This window comes from Carlito syrichta, unplaced genomic scaffold (assembly GCF_000164805.1).
Source record: "Carlito syrichta isolate Samal-C Ts95f unplaced genomic scaffold, Tarsius_syrichta-2.0.1 Scaffold304751, whole genome shotgun sequence".
Lineage (NCBI taxonomy): Eukaryota > Metazoa > Chordata > Mammalia > Primates > Tarsiidae > Carlito > Carlito syrichta.
In genome coordinates this window covers 337,298-356,301 of record NW_007248847.1, presented here as the reverse complement: position 1 = coordinate 356,301, position 19,004 = coordinate 337,298, and the positions used below count along the sequence as shown (strand labels likewise).

The 19,004-nt window shown below is 59.7% G+C and overlaps 1 protein-coding gene across 1 annotated transcript in view; it reads left to right on the top strand.

Annotated features, from left to right (window-relative positions):
• SEC31B (SEC31 homolog B, COPII coat complex component) overlaps positions 1–19,004 on the top strand; it is a 41,519-nt gene that overhangs the window by 20,920 nt on the left and 1,595 nt on the right. The window contains 22 exon segments of the mRNA XM_021713829.1: positions 2,282–2,512; positions 4,255–4,329; positions 4,567–4,668; positions 5,002–5,101; positions 5,829–6,007; positions 6,223–6,349; positions 6,693–6,722; positions 6,725–6,837; positions 7,061–7,241; positions 7,569–7,723; positions 12,125–12,302; positions 12,611–12,732; positions 12,735–12,927; positions 13,145–13,203; positions 13,415–13,505; positions 13,508–13,560; positions 13,809–13,925; positions 14,258–14,329; positions 14,504–14,677; positions 14,772–14,971; positions 15,089–15,235; positions 15,439–15,623. Of these exon segments, the coding sequence (XP_021569504.1) occupies positions 2,282–2,512; positions 4,255–4,329; positions 4,567–4,668; positions 5,002–5,101; positions 5,829–6,007; positions 6,223–6,349; positions 6,693–6,722; positions 6,725–6,837; positions 7,061–7,241; positions 7,569–7,723; positions 12,125–12,302; positions 12,611–12,732; positions 12,735–12,927; positions 13,145–13,203; positions 13,415–13,505; positions 13,508–13,560; positions 13,809–13,925; positions 14,258–14,329; positions 14,504–14,677; positions 14,772–14,971; positions 15,089–15,235; positions 15,439–15,623 (2,884 nt within the window).

Here is a 19,004-nt window from a genome sequence, read left to right as displayed (position 1 = left end):
AATCCACTCACCTCAGCCTCCCAAAGGCGTGGGATGACAGGCTGAGCCGCCGAGCCCGGGTCCCACAGACTTCTTAGCGACACAATCGCACATGTCTGCAGGCCCCACCGAGTAGCAGACTCCCTGCGGACCCATACCCACGCTCACTCTTGTATCCCCAGAGCAGCAGTGCTCTTCACTGTGTTCACCTCACTGGGGATCTGTTCAAATTCAGATTCTGGTTCATCCCCCTGGGGAGAGCCCAGGCCTCTGCATTTCCAGCAAGCTCCCAGGGCTGTGCTCGTGGCGTGAGGATGGGCCTTTGAGTAGCCAAGCTCTGAAGCGACTTGGGCTGTGCCTTAAATATTGAAATCAGGTGTGTGGACACAAGCACTCTGGCTTTAAAAGTCAACGGTTTTGTTAGGGAGGAGAGATCACCACCCGCAAGAGGCAGCCAACTGTAAAAAAGAGGCAGGGCAGGGAGGTCTTCCGTGGTCAGGAGGTCCAGATTTTTTTTTTTTTTTTTTTTTTGAGTTGGAGTCTCACTCCGTCACCCAGGCCAGAGTGCAGTGGCAAGCTCACGGCCACTGCTGCCTCGACCTGCTGGGCTCAGGTAATCCTTCCGCCTCAGCCTTCCAAGTAGCTGGAACTACACTCAGTTTTTATTTATTTATTGTAGAGACCAGGTCTCACCAAGTTGCCCAGGCTGGTCTTAAACCCCTGGACTCAGGCAATCCTCCAGCCTCGGCCTCCCAAAGTGCTGGGATTATAGGCTTGAGTCAGTGTGCCGGGCCAGGAGGCCCAGATTCTTATCACTACTCTGGTCAGCAGGAAACCCTGCACCCATCACCCAGCCTTTCAGGACTTCACTGCCCTCTGTAAATCAGGTTTGGCAGCGCCTGCCTAGCTTACGTTGTGAAGTGCTGTGACCCTCGGCCAGGGGGAAGTATGTGGGCACTGTAAAACTAGCCAAGGCCGGATTCAGTGGCTCAGCCTGTAATCCTAGCACTTTGGGAGACCAAGGCAAGTGGACTGCCTGAGCCCACAGGTTCGAGACCAGCCTGGACACCTTGGCAAGACCTCGTCTCTACAATGAATTTTTTAAAAAAATGAGCTGGGCGTGGTAGCACGCGCCTGTAGTTCCAGCTGCTTGAAAGGCTGAGGCAGAAGGATCACCGGAGCCCAGCAGGTTGTTGCTGGGGTGGCTGTGAGCACACACTCCAGCCTGGGTGATGGAGTGAGACTCTGACTCAGAAAAAAAAAAAAAACTAGCCAGCCCTCTGCAGATCTGGAGTTCAGGTAGGTTTGTCTAGTGGTGCGGACATAGTGCCGTGGATGTCAAGAGAAAGAAAGACCTGGCAGCCTCCCTCAGGAGGTGGCTCTGAGGGAGAGGATGGTGACTTGGGAGTGAAGCAGTAGAGGCTGTCCACCCTGGCCACATGCTGAGATAACCTGGGGGGGTCTCAGGTGACGCTGATGGCCAGTCCCTGTGCTTCCTCCGCTGTTGTCTGAGCGTGGCGGGGAGTAGGGACGGCTCTGCAGGTGTGCAGCCAGGGTCGAGAACTTCTAGAGTCAAGGCGCTTTTCCAAGCTCCCACGGGGTGCCGGGTGCTTATATGAAATTGTTTGGAGAAAAGGACCCACCGGGTGGCTGTTGCGGGTCAAAGCACAGAAGCAGGATTGCACTGGGCACGGGGCTGTGGAGCCCCCTGGAAGTGGCCAGGGAGGGAGATGCTGGGAAGGGAAGGGGTGAAGCCAGGCATGGCAGCACTTGTGACCCCAGCTCTTGGGAGGCTGAGGCAGGAGGATCGCTTGAGCCCAGGAGGTCAAGGCTGTGATAAGCCACGATCGTGCCACTGCCCTCCACTGGACCACAGATGGGTTTGGTTCTGATTCTGTGGGGCACTGGTGCACACTGCAGGAGAGGAACCGAGACTCTCCCGTGGTCTGTGAGCCCGAGGCCGCCCCAGGCTGGGGTGGAAGGCGGGAAGACGCAAGGCTGCCATGGTTCCAGGTCAGGTGTGTGGGCACCTGGGGGTGGGGCCTGCAGGAGCGGCCCAGGGTGGGGAGGTGAGACTTGGCACTTGGCGAGGACACCCAGGCAGCTGAGCCGAAGGGAGGCCTGTGTGGTGGAGCTTGAAGCCCATGGCGCTGGGGACACAGAAGCGGGTTTGTAGGGGGCGCGTTCGATGCTCAACGCTCTCTGTCCTGGTGGACTGGCTGGTGGCTTCCCTGTGACCCTGCCTTGGTGCTGGGTTTTGACCCAAGGGGCTCACCTTCCCCTCCTTGTTCTCCCCGGCCAGTTTGGAGGGAAACTGGTGACCTCTGGCATCCCCGGCACCCCCGCCCGCCGGGTGCTGCAGCCGTGCCCCTGCCTGGTGTTTGTCAGTCAAGTCACCACGGAGGCGGAACTCCTGCTGCAGGCGGCCAAGCTGCAGGAGGCCCTGGGCTCGGGAGGTCTCCCGGATTACTGTCAGGCCAAGAGCCAGCAGGCCTCCCTGCAGAGCGAACAGAGGCTGTGGCAGTTCCTGCAGGTAGGATGCTGGCGGGGCTCGGGGGTTCCTGCAGGGCGGAGGCCTGAGGAGAAGGCCTGGACACTCGGGGGTGCTTCCCAGAGCCCGCACTCCCGCCTCTCAGGCCAACATGATGGCAGAGACCCACCCCCACCCTCCGCAGGCAGACGCCTCACCCGTCCTGGGGCTCCGAGGCCATTGGAGAGGTGGGCAGGGAAGACAGAGCATCCAGGAGACTTGTGCCTTTGCGGCTGCTCTTGCTGGCAGCCTAGACTCGTGGCAGAGGCAAAAGCGGCACAGAACCAGGCCAAAGGGCGGGCAGGGATCGGGAGGGAGGGTGCGAGGAAGGGCAGGAGGGTGGATGGAACTACACGCTGCTGTGAGAAGGCCTGGGGTTTGTCAGGTGGCCCAGGGCACGTCCGCGCGGCCGCCCGGGGCTCAGGGCCCCTGGGCCTAGAGACCACTCCATTCTGGTGCTCAGGGCTCTCACGTTGCAGGTGGCCCTGGGGTGCTGGACTGAGAGGAGGGAGCAGGTAGAGGCTGAGGGAGGGAGGACGGTGCTGATGGCTTGGGAGGGTGGGTCGCACACCTCTGGGACGCCAGGGAGAATGCTGGAAGGAGGATGGGCCTGTCCTCAGTCTGCGGGAAACTGGACTCCAAGCCTCCTGAAGGTAGACGTCGGGGAGCTGGGGACATGGGAAGCTGGAGGACGGTGAGGGAGGAGGAGAACTGGCAGTGAGGCTTCGCAGCGGGAGGCCGCCAGCTCGGGGAGTGGGAGGCGGGAGGAGCGCAGAGTTCAGCCTTGATCCTGGCGAGGTGGCACGCTGGACAGAGCGGAGTCTGGCTCCCAAGCCACCCGAGAGCATCCACCAGGAAGGTTCCTGAAGCTGAGCGTGGAGGCTCACCTCCAAGAGAAGAGAGTGCCTGGGGGAGGGCCCAGGGAGGGTCCTGTGTGGGGGAGGGCCCAGGGAGACCCGGAGGCCTCCGGGGAGAATTCAGGAGCATTCAGGCTCGGTGAGGACCAGCGGAGGCCCCAGGCCAGCTCGCCAGGTCAGGGCTTCAGGAAGACTTGCTCTGGGCCTTGGGATGCCGAGGGGCGATGCTGACTGTGTGTACTGCCTCCGTGTGAGTTTCACCCGGGGTCTTCTCAGCAAAACTCACTAGACCGTGGCAGGCCACACTTGACATTGGCCTCCTCAGAGGGACATGGGACGGAGACCCCAGCTGGGTGGCGGGTGGCTCTTCTGGGGGAGTCTGTTCACAGCCTGTACAGTGATTCAGGGCTCCCGGAAGACAGCTCAGGGGCAAGGAGGTGGGGCTACACGAGGCAGGTGTAGCCAGGCACTCTCTCTTCTCAGCTAAGGTGTAGCTTGAGTCCCTGTGACTGACACGACCAGTTGCAGGAGTCACCACGGTCAGGGCAGTTGCTGATTCACAGTTCACAGGGTTCCGGTCCAGGTGCAGTTCACCAGTCACACATCGCAGCTGATGTTCTGCTCTTACCTGGTCACCAGGGTAACAGAGAAGGAAGTCAACCGATGGTGATTTTCTTGGGCAGAAGGGGCAGGGGCTGTGGTAACGTTGCCCACAGCCTACCGGGACTTCCGACCCAGGAGGACAAGGGCAAGGTGGCATGGCACCTCTGGGCGCCTCTGGCGGCACAGAGAGCCATATTTGAGGATGTGCTAGCATGGTGTCTGGCTTGGAAAAGGGCCACTCGCGGCCAAGTGATGGAGACGTTCCTGCATCCTGTGGTTTCTCAGGTATCCTTGGAGCAAGATTCCAGAGTGAAATTTCTCACGCTGCTCGGATACAGCCAAGACGAACTCCAGAAGAAGGTGAGCTGCTGTTCACCAGAAGAGCAAGACAGTCCTGTCGCGGAGGCCACTCCAGACACCTCCTCCTGGGCTTGCTGGTGGCGTGTGTGAGCATGTCATCCCTAGAGCCTGGCTTTTTCTCCAGAAAGTAGATCACAAATCACAGGGTCCAGTCGGTGGGGTGTGCAGGCGAGAAGAGACTGGCGGGCTTGTTTGCTGGTGCTGGACAGCGTGGAGCTCAGGGGTCTCTCCTTGCAGGTGGCCACATGGTCGCAGAGTGACTTGGGGCTGGGTGAGAGCCCTCAGCCTGAGGGAAGTGACCTTGACAGTAGCAGCCAGCAGGCCTCGTGTAGCCAAGGTGTGGGGGAGCCGTGTCAGCCTGGCCTGGGGCCCCAGAGCCTCCCTTTGGGGCATCCTCCCCTCCCGCCCTCCGCTTTGCCCTGGTGATGCTGAGCTTTGGTGTCCTGTGGGTGCCTTGCCTGCAGACCCAGAGTGAGACCCGGGGTCCGCGAGCTTCCAGCTGGGACAGGAGCTGTGTCTTACCCTCGTATCAGGGTCCGTCCCAAACCAGGTTATTCTCTGAGTTGTATCCATTAAGGGACAAATAGTAGTGTGCTCAGACAGCACTCCAGAGCCAGCTGTGTGTCTCCGGGGTCATTTCCTAAGCGGTCACCTCTGTCCTTCCTTGTGCAGGCCTCCAAGCCCACCCCAGAGGAAGCCTCTGCTTCCTCAGCCTTCTTTGATGAGCTGGTCCCTCAGAACACGACTCCATGGGAGATCCCCCTCTCGGAAGGTACCTTCAGCCTGAGGGAGGGGCGATCTGCTTGGACCTGGATTTAAGATGGTTCCTTCTTTTTTTTTTTGAGCCAGAGTCTCACTCTGTCACCCAGCTCATGGCCACCACAGCCTCGATATGCTGGGCTCAGGCGATCCTTCCGCCTCAGCCTTCCAAGTGACTGGAACCACAGGTGTGCACCACCACGCCCGGCTAATTTTTTTATTTATTGTAGAAACGAGGTCTCGCCAAGTTGCCCGAGCTGGTCTTGAACCCCTGGGCTCAGGCAATCCTCTCGCCTCGGCCTCCCAAAGTGCTGGGATTCCAGGCGTGAGTCACCGCACCCCACCAAAACGGTCACCTCTGGCCTTCCCCACCACCTCCAGCACCGGATGGGTCTCCTACTGACAGAGCACTCTGGTCATAGGTTTTCCTGGACGGGTCCTTCCTAGGGACGCCCTTCTACCATGGGGTTTTTTCTGTCCTTGTCTTGTTGCTGGAAGGACTGTGACCCCGGGCTGATGAAGCCTGTGGGACTGCCATTGAGTCCCCTCCCTTGTCTTGGGCTCTGTCTTTGGAGAGTGGCCCCGGGGACACCCTGCTGCGTTTTACTGCCAAGGAATGACACCAGAGGGTTCTGTTTGGAGCAAGAGAGGTGGGGTGACTTGGAGATAGAGGGTGTGCCTGGGCCCTGCGGGGATGGAAAGCGGGGCGGCTGACGCCAAGGGGACGCTTCTGCCTGCAGACGCTGACGGACTCCTGAGCCAGGCCCTCCTGCTGGGGGAGCTGGGCCCCGCCGTGGAGCTGTGTCGGAAGGAAGGGCGCCTTGCCGATGCGCTCGTCCTGGCCCAGGCGGGGGGCGCCGACCTGCTGAAGCTCGCACAGGAGCGCTACCTGGCCAGGAAGGCCACCAGAGTCTCCCCGGTGACACGTGCGGGCAGGGAGGGGGGCGGCTGGACCCTGCAGGGGGAGGCCCAATCCTCGGCTGGAGTTCGGGCCATCCACCTGTCTCTCTCTCTCTCCTCCAACCACCCGGCTTCTCTGCTAGCCCCACGCGGTGCCTGGCAGGAAGTTGTGTGTGCCTCCTGCTGCCCGTGCTGGGGGTGGCTCATGGCCGCCTGCCCGCTCTGCCCCGGCAGCGTTTGGCCTGTGTGGTGCAGAAGAACTGGAAGGACCTGGTGTGTTCCTGCAGCCTGAAGAACTGGAGGGAGGTGCTGGCCCTGCTGCTGATGCACGTGGGCCCAGAGCGGTTCCCCAAGCTCTGCGGTAGGCGCGGCCGCTTCCTGCGTGGCCATGTGACTGCGTGGAGGCAGGGGAGGCGGAGGGACAGCCTGAGCTCAGGAGGCCGGGCTGTCCGTTCGGGCCGGGTCTGGCTCAGCCAGGAGGCAAGGGCCACGGAGCACTTGGGAGGCGGTCACATGTCGTCCTGTTTTTGCCGCATCTCGGTGTGAGAACTCTGCCCTTCCGTGTAGGGCAGGGGGAGCCGCAGTGCTGCCTTGAGGCCACCGCAGTTCCTTGTCCCACCACTCACAGGCCTCCACCTTCTCCAGACACGAGGAAGTGGCACACAGGCGGCCGTGCCATGGATGCCATGCCCGTCTCTCTACAGACATGCTGGGAGCCCTCATGGAGCAGGAGGGCGGCGGGCGCTGACCCCTGAAGCCAGCCTCTGCTACGTGTGCTCAGGGAGCGTGGAGCGGCTGGTGGAGTGCTGGGCCAAGGGCCGGCCGGCTCCATGCCCCCAGGCCCTGCAGGTATCCCCTTCTCCGAAGGACTCTGGGCATATGCCCAGCTGGGTCCAGTCCTAACAGCTCGGAGGGGAGTGGCCCTCCTGTCCCCTCTTCTGTGTCATCGCTGGCTGCTTTACCAGGGTGTGGCCAGGTGGCCTCCTCTCTGCCCACGGTAGGAACCCCGGTGAGCTCCTGGCTTTAGCGGGGGGTGCTTGAACGAGGGCGTCCCCCTCACCGTCATCCCTAGGACCTGATGGAGAAGGCGATGGTCCTTTCCAGGAGCTTGGAGCTTCTGTGGGGTCCCGATGGGGCGAGCCCAGGCCCTGCCACAACCTCCAAGGTCACTCAGTACGCCAGCCTCCCGGCTTCCCAGGGCAGCCTGGCTGCTGCCCTGAGCTTTCTGCCCCGCAACTGCGCTCAGGTGAGTGGGGCGGTGCGGAGGGACCGACCGTGTCATCCCTGGGGGAGGGGCGGGTGCCAGCCACTGGCAGCGTGTCAACCGAAGCCCACACGGAGCACGAGGGGTTCCAGGGAGGGGCCTGGAGAAGTCGAGGAAGGCTCCCCGGGGGCTGAAATGACCGAGTTGGACCTTCGAGGAGAAGCTTGCCGACAGACGCAGGGATGGCAGGGAGCAGGGGCGCACTTGTGACAGGGCCTGGGCACTGACTGATCAGAGGCAGGGGGGTGTGCGTGGAGCCAGGCTTGGAAGGAGGATGTCTGTTCCCTCGGCCGAAATCGGCTCTTCTCTATTGTGCTCCAACAGCGGAGGGAGCGGCTTCTCCACGCCCAGGGCTCTGCCGTCCGGAGCTGGCAGCCTCCCCCGCTCCCCTCTCCCTGGGCTGCTGGGGGGGCCACGCCCCCCTCTAAAGAGACGTCACCTTGCAGACCCGGGGCCCAGCCCTCTCACCAGGTAAGGCCTTGCTTGTCACTGCATTTGTTCACTCTCTCGCATTCATCCATTCACACTTACGCGCCAGGCATGGTTCTCGGCGCTTGGGGTGTATCGGCGAGCACAACGGATGAAGGTTTCTGACTTTCGTCTCTCCTCGCTTGCCCCCCGCTTTCATTTTGAAATAATTGTCGATTCACAGGAGGTGGCAAAGAAACGCACCAGGAAGTCCCAGTCCCTTCCCTGTCTTGCTCTGCGCCCGCCTGCCCCCACACACAGTGCACCGTGGAGACCCAGAAACTGACGCTGATTCGGTCCCTCATCAGATTTCAGATTCAGATCTCGCCCGTCTTACGTGTCTGTGTGTGTGTGTGTGTGCGTGTGTGCGTGTGCACGTGCGTGTACGTAACTGTGTGGTTCTGCCGCATTGTGGCACGTAACCACCCCCACAATCGAGGCTCAGTTGTCCGGTCACCACAAGACCCTCGTGGCTCCCCCTCTGGCCAGGGCCACCCCATATCCCTCAGCCCTGGCATCCCCGTCCCCGCCATGTTCCCCAGCTCGAGAATGTTACTTCACGATGGTTCCACCCATGGAACCAGGCAGGATGTGTCCCTTTGAGACTGACTGTTTCCGGCGGAACTTCTTTGAGGTTCCATGGACCAGTCGCGTGTACCAGCCGTCCCCTCATCCGGACCGCGAAGAGCATCCCACGGTGCGGACATTCCAGTTTTCCCAGCCGCTGATCCTTTGAAGGACATTTGGGGCGTTTCCAGGTTTGACTTAGGAGCCTTTGAGCCCAAGTTCCTAAGTGAAAAAAAAAAGTCTTCGTTTTTCTGGAATAAGTGCCTAAGAATCTGAGAAGACAATTGCTGACTTGTGTGGCAAGTCCATTTTTACCTTTATTTTTTGAGACTGAGTCTTACTGTGTTGTCCAGTCTGGAATGCAGTGGCACAATCACGGCTCACCACAGCCTCAAACTCCTGGGCTCAAGTGATCCTCCCTCCTCAACCTCCCAAGCAGCTGGAACTAAAGAACACGCCACACCACCTGGCTAACTTTTTTTTATTTTTTGCAGAGATGAGGTCTCGCCATGTTGCCCAGGCTGCTCTTGAACCCCTGGGCTCAAGCAGTCCTCTTGCTTTGGCTTCCCAAAGTTCTGGGATGACTGGTGTGAGCCACCATGCCTGGCTCATTTTGATTTCGATTTGCATTTTTCTAATGGCTAATTTTGTTGAACATCTTTTCATGTACTTGCCATCTGTGTGTCTGCTTCAGTGGTTTAATTTCTAAGTGGGTTGTTTGGCTTTTTAAATGTTGAGTTTTTTATATAGTCTAGATCCAAGGCCTTTGCTGGATATGTGATTGGCAGGTATTTTGTTCCAGTCTGTAATTTGTCTTTTCATCTTTTTAACAGGGTCTTTCACGGAGCAAAAGTCTTTCCTTTTATGGGGTTCAATTGATAAATGTTTCTACCTATGGGTTATGCTTTTTGTGGCAAGTCTAGGAACTCTTTGTCTAGTCCTAAGTCCTCGAGTTTTCTCCTGCGTCCTTCCTAGAAGTTCTACGTTTTATGTTTAAATTTAAGTCCATGTCTTTTTTTTTTTAGTTAATTTTTGTGTGAGCAGGAAATGTTGAATTAACTGTGCCGATGGGTCTCCAGTTGTGCCAGCACCCTTTATTGGAAAGTCTCTCCATCTTCCAAGACGTTCTTTCACTCCTTTGTTGAGCACTAACTGGGCATATCGCAGAGCTCTGTTTCCCAGTTCTCCGTTCTGTTCTACTGATCTATGTGTTTATCTCCTTGCAGGCACCACTCTGTCGGGATCACTACTGCTATATAGTAAGTCTTGACATGGGGGAGAGTAATTCTTCCCACTTTGTTTTTCTTTTAAAAAATTAGCCGGGCTCGGTGGCTCAGCCTGTAATCCCGCACCTTTGGGAGGCTGAGGTGAGTGGATTGCCTGAGCCCACAGGTTCGAGACCTGTCTGGGCAGCGAGACCTCATCTCTACAATAAATCAAAAATTAGCTGGGCATGGTAGCGCGCGCCTGTAATTCCGGCTACTCGGAAGGCTGAGGTGGAAGGATCGTCGGAGCCCAGTAGGTTGAGGCTGCGGTGGCCGGGAGCAGCCACTGCACTCCACTCTGGCTGACAGAGTGAGACTGCAACTCAAAAAAAAAAATACAAAAATACAAAAATGAAAATTGTTTTGAGGCCAGGCTCGATGGCTCAGCCTGTAATCCTAGCACATTGGAAGGCCAAGGCGAGTGGATTGCCTGAGCTTGTGGGTTCGAGATCAGCCTGGGCAGCTTGGTGAGACCTCGTCTCTACAATAAAATCAAATAAATTAGCTGGGTGTGATAGCGTGCACCTGTAGTTCTGTCTACTTGGAAGGCTGAGGCGGAAGGATCGCCGGAGCCCAGCAGGTTGACATTGGGGTGGCTGTGAGCGTGCTATTGCGCTCCAGCCTGGGCGACGGAATGAGACTCCAACTCAAAAAAATAAAATAAAAATTGTTTTGAATATTGTGAGTCCTTTCCCTTTCCCCATAAATTTTAGAATAAGTTTGTGTCTGTCTACAAAGAAACTCATTGAGATTTTTATAGGAATTGCCTTAAAGCTGTAGATTAATTTAGGGAGAATCGACATCTTCACTATGCGGAAGCTTCCAATCCATGAACACGGTATGGCTCTCCAGTGCTCTCACCATCAGCATTTTATAATTCCCCTCATACCAACGCCGTTCATGTTTTGTCCAATTCATGCCTAAGTATTTAATTTCCCCTTGAGCAATCTGAAATCAAATGACACTGCACGTTAAATTTTGGTTTCCACTTGTTTGCTGTCACTTTGCAGAAAGGTAATTGATGTTGATGTGTTGATTCTGTAGCCTGTGACTTTCCTGAACTCACTAAGTAGTTCTAGGAGGTTTTTGTGGATTCCCTTGAGGTCTTACGCAGACAGTCGCGTTGTCTGCAAGTAGAGACAGTTTTCTTTCTTCCTGTCTGATCTGTGTGCCTCTGATCTCTTTCTGTCACCCCCTCAGTCACCAGGACTTCCAGGGCTGCTAGGCAAGAATGGCGGGCAAGAACGTCCTTGCCTTGTTTCCGGTCTTAGAGCGAAAGCAGCAGCCTTTCACCGTGAAGTGTGGGCTTTTTGCAGATGCTTGCTATGAGACTGAGGAAGTCTCCCTCTATTCTGTGTGTCTTAGTCTACTTTGTGCCGCTGTAACAGAATACCACAGACTTGGTCACCTCTAAAGAAAAGAAGGGTATTTCTCACAGTTCTGGAGTCCAAGGTCAAGGCACTAGCAGGTTTGGTCTCTGGTCCCAAATGGCGCCTTACTGCCGAGTCCCCGGGAGGGGAGGACCGCCCTGTCCTTGCGTGGGGGAAGAGGAAACCCACCTGCCCCGCCAGCCCTTTCTATGGCGGCCGAGTCCTCAGGACCTGCGCGCTTCCAAGGTCCCCGCCTCCCCGCACTGTGGATTTGGGGGAGCACATTCAGACCTGCACCTTGGGGCTGGCTCACAAATGGGTGGTGCATTTTGCCGAGTCCTCTTTTCTGCAGTTTTCTCTGGTCTATGGTCCCTCAGTTTGATACAGTGGATTACACTGATTGATTTTTTTTTTAAAGCATATCGGACCAGCCTCTCAAGACCTGGAATAATTCCTCCTACCTAGATGTAGAATTTTTTTATATACATTGTTAGATTTGCTTTGCCAAAATTTTGTTGAGGATTTTTGTGTCTCAGTTCATGAGAAATGTGTAGTTTTATTTTGTGCTTATCCTTCCCTGCTGTTGGTATCAGGGTAAAACTGGCCTCGTAAACGGAGTTGGGAAGTGTTCCTTCTGTTTTTCTGGAGAAGATTATGTAAACTGTGTGTGAATTCGTTAACTGATGAATTCTCCATGAGACCCTCTGGGCCTGGAGATTCCTTTTTTTTTTTTTAAATTTTAAGTTGTGGGTTCCATGGGAGGTTTTGCCACAAAAGTAAATTGTGTGCAGGTGCGGCTTGGGTTTCTAGTGTGTGAGATTCCTTTTTTGGGAGCTTTTAAATTGTAAATTCAACGCATATCACTGACCGGGCTACACAGGCTGTCTTTCATCGTGGCTGACTCTCAGAGGTGTAGGGTTCTCAAGGAACTGGTCCGTTTCTGCCAAGTTGTCCAACGTGTTCGTGGAAGGTGATTTTAGGGTTCTTGATCCTTTTCGTGGCTTCGGGGTCATTGGAGCATCCCGTTTCGTCTGTGATATTGAAGCCTTTTGTCTTCTCTTGTTTTCATCTTTTCACAGAGGCCTATCAATTTTATTGATTATTTTCCCCAAGGATCTCGTTTTCTTCACTGATTTTTCCCTGTGTTTTGGTTTTCAATGACTCGCTCCATTCCAAGAACTGACCCTTTTCTCTCCTCACAGGTCTCAACTCCACCCCCAAGGCCAAGGGTTTTCACACCTCAGTCATCACCTGGGATGCCCCTGACGCCTCCCCATCCTGGCCCTTACCAGGACTCAAGGAGGCAGAATATGAGTGACCACGGAGCCCCTGGGCCCCAGGCGGCCCGGCCTTTGCCTCTGGGCCCCCGGGCGAGGCCTGGTGAATGAGTGAAGGTCTGTCTGGGTTGGGAGACTGGGTGTCTGTCCAGGACGAGGAGCCGGAAGGGGAAGTCTGGATTCCTAACGCGATCACTTAGGGCTCTGTGTGTTGGGCAGTCAGTGGTCATTTCCACCCAAGAGACCGTTGGAGGGTCAAATGAGGAGTACGGCTAAAAGCCCTCTGCAGACGGCAGAGCCTGTACGTATGTGTTCCTCATTTGTTTGATCAGGATTAGATTTTTTTATTGCTGTCCCGTCCCTGGTGGACTCTGAGACCCCGACTTGAAGCTTGCTTCTGTTCTGTATCAGCTTTTTCTCAGCCGCAGCTGGTGGGAGGACCCAGGGCTCCAGCTCCTTACCCCATGGGGGTTCCTGGAATGCGGCCTCTTCCTGGTCCCCCTCCACCCATGGCACCCCCCCCGATGTCACGTGGCCTGGCTCTGCCTCCGCGCGTGAGACTCCTGGCCTGCTCCCGCTGCCTCCTATGGGACCGCCAGCTCCCGGCACCATGCTCTCCCAGCCTCTCGGCCCTCCTGCCAGCTTCCCTGTGGCACCCCGTCCCAGAGGGCTGGGTGCCCCATGCTCTGGTACCCTCCCAGCTGCTGGCATCGTGACTCCTCATCCAGGTCCGTCTGCCTTCCCTAGACCCCTCGCCTGGGTTCTTCCTTCCTCTCCACCCCTGCCTGAGGGGTCTTCCTCCTCAAGCCAACCAATGGGGCCCCTTGGGGTGGTCTGCAGAGGGCGGTGTGGCGGCCTCCCACGGAAAAACTGTCCCAGCCTTCAGACCAGGCACATGGAGTGATCTTTGCCATGCCCCTGGGGCCTCTGTCTTTGTCCCTACAGGACCTCCGGACTCCTGGAAAGGTGCTCCAGCCCCCTGCGGACGCTCCCGGAGGAGCCAGGTCGATGCCTCCCTCATCCCCCGTGACCCACTTCCTGGTCCTCGTGGGTCCAAGTCCTCCACGCTCAGGCCGCCCCGGCTCCTCCCTCGTCCCCTCCTCAGCGCCCCCTCCCTCTCGCACACGCGTCTTCCCGCCTCCGTCTCCTGCTCACTGCCCAGAACCGGGGCCTGTGGCGTCCCCCGGTTAGATGCGTGCCCTTCCTCCCCTGTAGCCGCAGGAGCCCTGCGTGCCTCCAGCACCCATCACTGCGCCGGTCGCGAGCCTCGCCCCCGAGCCTCCCGGGCGCCTGCCCTTGCGGCCGCCTGTTCCGGTGTGAGTCCTGCTGCCCCGGGAGCTCCAGGAGAACTCAGCCTGCAGGTGACAGGGACAGCGTGCCCCCTCCCCAGAACCTCCCAGCCCTCCTTGGGCCCCATTCCTCCAGTCGAGGCGGTCGCTAAGCTGACGCCACAGGAACGGATATCCGGTGTCCTGGGGAAGGGGAAGGCGCCCCGTCCCTGCTCTGCTCTGCTAGGGACCGTGTACCCCAGAGTCCTGAGGACTGGTCCTCGGGAAGCGGTGAGGAGGACAGTGTGCCTGTCTGTCCCATCCCTTCATGTCCATGGCAGCGTCAGCACCGGCCCCCTGAGAAGCTGGGGAGGAGTGAGCTGCCCCCAGAGCACCAGGCCCTGAAGACCAGCTTCGAGGCGCTTCTCCGACCCTGCTCCCTGGCCGCAGCCGACCTAGTGAGTCCACACATCCTCTCCCGCCGCGGCCCGGGCCCCGCGGGCCCCGCTCCGCCCCGACCCTGGACGGGCGCCTGTGTCTGGAGCTCGTGATTGTCCACGCGGGCAGGGGAGGGACTGGAGTCTGGTCTGCTGCCCAGCTCCTTGGGAGCAGGACCCACTGCCTCCAGGCGAGGGGTGGCGCGGGGGTGAGGAGGCCACCATTTGCTGCCGTGCCGCGCAAGCAGGTCCCTGCCCTCGGCCTCGGCTCCCCGTGGTGGAGTGCGCCCTTGGCTCCAACGGCCCCAGCGGTCTTGTGCCAGGGGCTGGGCTCAGACACATCTGTCTCGCAGAAGACCAAGAGGAGGCTGAAGGAGCCAGCCCGGCGCCTGGAGCACCTGTATGAGCAGCTCTGCGCCGGGGCGGTGAGTCCACCCCGCAGCCCGCCCGCCACCCACCCCTCCCGGCACCGGGCCGGGGAAGCCCCGCGCCGCTCTGCCCGGGGTCTGACCGACCAAGCGCCCCGCAAAGCACACATCTTGCCTGGCCTGGGCTCCGGGTGGGGACTGGGCATCCTGACCTCAGGCCGACCTCCACAGCTCTCACCCCACGTGCTGGCCGGGCTCCATGAGGTGGCCCGCTGGGTGGACGCAGGTCGCTGGGAGCAGGGCCTGGCCGCGCACACCCAGCTGGCGGGCTGCAGCAGCTTCAGCGAGGTGTCCGGCTTTGTGCCTGTCCTGAAGGCCGTCCTCACCGTCGCCCAGACGCCGCGGGTCTGACCCAGCCTCTCTCGCCGGAGGGCCCCGACAGGAGGGACTCTCGGAACCGGTCTCACCGCTGTTCCCGGCCCTCTTCCCTCGCTGCCAGTGTGTGCCATCGGTGTGGTGCACATCCACGGAGTGCCTGCTGTGGGCCCCGGGAGCCTCAGCCTTCCAGGACCCGCCCGAGACCCGCTCTGCCCAGTGGCAGGGCGCAGAGTCGGTTCTTCACTCGCCCAGCCGTGCCCTGCTGGCCCCAGCCGGGATGGCCGCTCCTGCAGGGCTGGTCCATCTAGGGGCTTCGAGGAGGTGAACAGGGTCGGTTCCTCCACGTCGACCTCTGCTGCGGCCATCGGGCGGGTCTTGGGCTTTCCCGGCTGTGGTTTATGAGCCTGGCTGTACCCTGCCCCTGCCCCGACTCCACAGTTCTCTGGTGGGTGGAGCTGACGGCCGCTCACCCTCTGGACAAGCTGTGGACACGAGGGCTGGGTGCCTGGCAGAGCCGAGAGGAGACTTTGGCCCCTTTCAGGGAGAGCGGCCCGTCTGCAGCATGCCTAAGGGGGGCTGGGCCGGGTGGGAGAGGAGAGGGGTGACAGCCTCTGCCTGGAAGCTGTCCTAGGCTGGGGCCGGAGTAGAAGACCACAGCCTGTGGGGACAGCCCGAGGCCTAGACTGTTCCGTGCTGCTGAGCCCAGTTCTGGACTGGAAGTCGTGCTGACAAGGCTCCCGCCAGCACCGTCTGCAGGGCCGGCCCTCCCCCCCAGCCCCCTATCTCAGGGCTGCCTCCTCGGCCTGCGCTTTCACCGGGCATGCCACGAGCGACACACTGAGGTACCGACGTGCAATAAAGCCGCTTGACTCGGTTTCCCCAGCCGTCTCCCCCTCTCTGGCCATCGTCCCCCGGGGCTACCCGGCTGCGGCCCATCTTCCCAGGCCTCTGCGTTCTCACTTCTGTGCCCTAGGTAGGCAGGGGAGAGGCCTGGGGAGAGACAGGGAGTCAAGAGAAGCCAAGCAGGGGTGCACTCCCACCGACCAGGCCGCACCGTCCTCTCCGGCAGCCCCTGGGGCCTCTCCGCTGTGTGCATGCGTGTGTCTCCGTCTGCGCCGGCCGTCAGCCTGGGTTCCCCCACACCACGTCAGGGCGAGCCCGGCTGCACAAAGGGGCCGGGTGTGAAGCCGCCCAGCCCTAATCCCGCGGTGGCCCGTGTGTCCGCCGGGGTGTGGGGGAGGGATTGTCGGGCAGTGTTTGTTTGTAAAGCCACTTGCTCTTCAGACAATGCTGGCACTAACTTCTATTGATGCAGCAGTGTGAGCCCCGGCAAAGTCCTTTCCCAAAGTGTCTTTGAAGCCAAGAGCCCATTGAAGGGAAGAAAGGCCGGGAGACGGGATTAGTTTGTTCAGCAGCTGTGAATTTCAGTGGGAGGTTGATGAACTCCGAAGCCTTTGTTTAAATTAAAGGGGGGGAGAGAAAGCCGGGCGGGGCGAGAGCCCCTGAACTAACACAGGAGGAGCCTGCCGGCGGGGCGCTGCGGCCCGCCAGACGTTCCCAAACACTCGGAAGGGCGGCGTGGGCCGGCAGGGCGGCCGAGGATTAGCATGAGAAATGAAGTTTTCACGGACCCGGCGGGGGGAGCAGGCGATTTTAATGGCATTTTGTTCCCTATTTTCTCTTGGGGCTCTTTAGAGATATTGTTTTGCTAAGACAGGCTTTCTTCCCCTCTTTCCAGTCCGAGGCCTGCCTCTATGGAGCCAACATAAATATTTCTCCTCCAGGAATGCGGGTTAATTAAAAGGAAATGAATGAGGGAAGCGTCCAATCCAGACCCACAATAGGCGAGTGCCCCAGCCTGCCCCGGCCCGGCCACCCGCGCCACCAGCGCCCAGGACACCCCCGTCCCTGTCCCTGCCCTGGCCTGCTGCTAGGGCCAGTCGAGGCTGGGATTCTTTTAAGAAAAGAAAAGCCGGGCTGTGCCGAGGCTTGCAGCCCGGGGCAGGAGGGAGGCAGTGTTTCACCCACCCCAACCCGTGTCCTTGTCGGGCTCCCGGAGAGCCCACCAGGGAGGGAAGGGAGCGGAGGGACCGAATGCCAGTGCTTATCCCTCCGGAGCTTCCTGGCTGGGGAGCAAGCCAGTCTTTCTCAGCATCAGGTCAAACCTGCGAAGCAGAAGGTGTGACTGGGCGACCTGGCAGGACTTCCCAGCAGCAGTTCTTTAGTTGGAAGGGGGAACCTAAACCCCACTGAGATGTCATTGGCAGGTTGCCATGGCCTCACTCTGGGGTGTGTCGAATGACCCAACGAACATGTGGAGAATGCGGGGAGGGAGAAAGCAGTACAGACCCAAGGCAGACTCTCATGGAGCGAGAATGAGCCTGGCGCCAGTCACACTCACGTGGGGACATAAAACAGTGACCAGGCAAGCACTTGCTGGTGGCCTGGTGTGTTGAGGACGGCCCAGAGTCCTCATGTCATGCCGAGAGCGGCTTCGCTCAACCCCATGGCACTGGGTGACTGTCTCATGGCCTCGCCAGCCTGCGGCCCAGCGGGAGCTGGCTTAGTATACCCTGTGCAGCTGGATCTGGGAAGGAGGGCTCAGGAGGCCCAAGTGAGTAGAGGCGGGAAGAGAGGGCCTTTGCTGACAGAGCAAGAAAGGCAGTCCTAGGAGGCCTGACGGAGGCGTCCCCCGGTCAGAGGAGGAGTCTCCTGGGTGTGTGGGTGAGGCCGGGGCTCCAGGAGGCTTGGGGGGGTGTTCCCTGGTCAGAGGAGCTGCCTCTCGGGTGTGTGGGTGAGGCTGGGCCACCGGCCACTGCCTCCACTTGGAATTCGGGAGCCTTCCGCTCCCTGGTCAGCGCCAGGGTCCTGGCTTCCATGATCTGCTTGGGACAGCCCTCTGCTTTCTCCTCTGGGAGAGGAAGGGTGAGGCCTAACACCTGATCTGGCCCAGAAGAGCTGACTCTGCGGGCTGCCAGGGTCTGGGGGGGGTGGGGCTGGGTGTGGTCTGTTCTCGTGGTTGGTCCCTCCCCAAGGACTTGCACTGCTTTCTGAACCAGAAGATGGAAGCCCCCACGCAGCAAGCCCTGTGCTCCTGGTGAACGCATTGGGGAGAGTCACCTGGGCGGTTCACTGATCATGCAGCCAGGCCGCAGTCTAGCAGAGGCCCTGGCTGGGGATGTCTGGGGGGGACGTCCTGCCGCAGGGGGAGGAGAGTGCCTCGGGTGACAGCCTCTGTCCCGCTCCATCCCCAGTGTCCCCGGGGATAAGTCCAGCCACCCATCACAGTGACTGTGGAGCTGAAAGTGCTGAAGTCCCGTCAGCAGGAAGCTCCCTTGCCCCAGGAACCCGCCCAGTGCCTGAGTCCTGCCTCTTGGAAGACCGTCAGTGGACAGGAAGCCCCAGTGTCTCCTCGTGACCTGCCCTAGAGGTGCGGACCGGGTCTGAGTGGGAAGCTGGTTTTATTGACCTCAGTCTTGGCCCAGGGGGACAACGGCCCTGTGGGGGAGTGAGGCAGAGGTGACAGCCAGGAGGAACTGGGGCAAGACCCTGGGGACTTCCAAGCCAGCAGTGGCTGGCAACCCGCCGGATGCGTTCCCAGGAAGGTCCTTGGGGGTGGGTGTGGAGCACCCGGTGGCGGCCTAGGAGGGTCATCGCCTGTGGTGCAGTCCGCCCTTGATGTGGTGTCACAGAATGGGAGGCACGTGGGGCTGCCTCCGCCACCTCCAGCCTCTGCCTCCGGGAACCAACCCCAGAGACAAGCTTTGTCTCAGGCCGGTGTCCTCAGTTTCTCTCCAGGGAAGGAGGGGAGGGGAGGAGAGAAGGCGTTAGAAGTCCCTGGAGAGTCTGTGTCCGGTCACCGGAGGAAGTCTGCGGAGCCGCTGCTGGGGTGGGACCTGGCGGCCGACTGGGCACATAGGAGAGCCGTGGCGCATCTGGGCAGGGCCCCTCTGGGTGCCAGGGCGCAGTGGGCTAGACAGAAGGGGGAGGGCGTCGCCCGTTCTCGTCCCAGTTCCAGGAAGAGCCAAGGTGCCAAGGCTCCAGGCGCTAGTCAGAAGCGGGAGGGCACGGCCCTTCCCATCCAGTCCCGGGAGAGCGAAGGGGTGCCAAGGCCCGCTGCGCTCGTCAGAAGGGGGAGGGCGTCGCCCGTTCTCGTGCCAGTTCCAGGAAGAGCAAAGGCGCCACGGAGGGGCCAGTCCGTAGCGGGAGGGCGCGGCCCGGTCCCATCCAGTCCCAGGAAGCGCCACGGCAGGCGCCACGGCCGGACGGGCGGGCCAGAAGGGGAGGCGTGGTCTGCCCTGCTCCCGGCGGAGCCGAGGCGCCGAGGCTGGGCGGGTCGTTCTCGCCCGGCCTC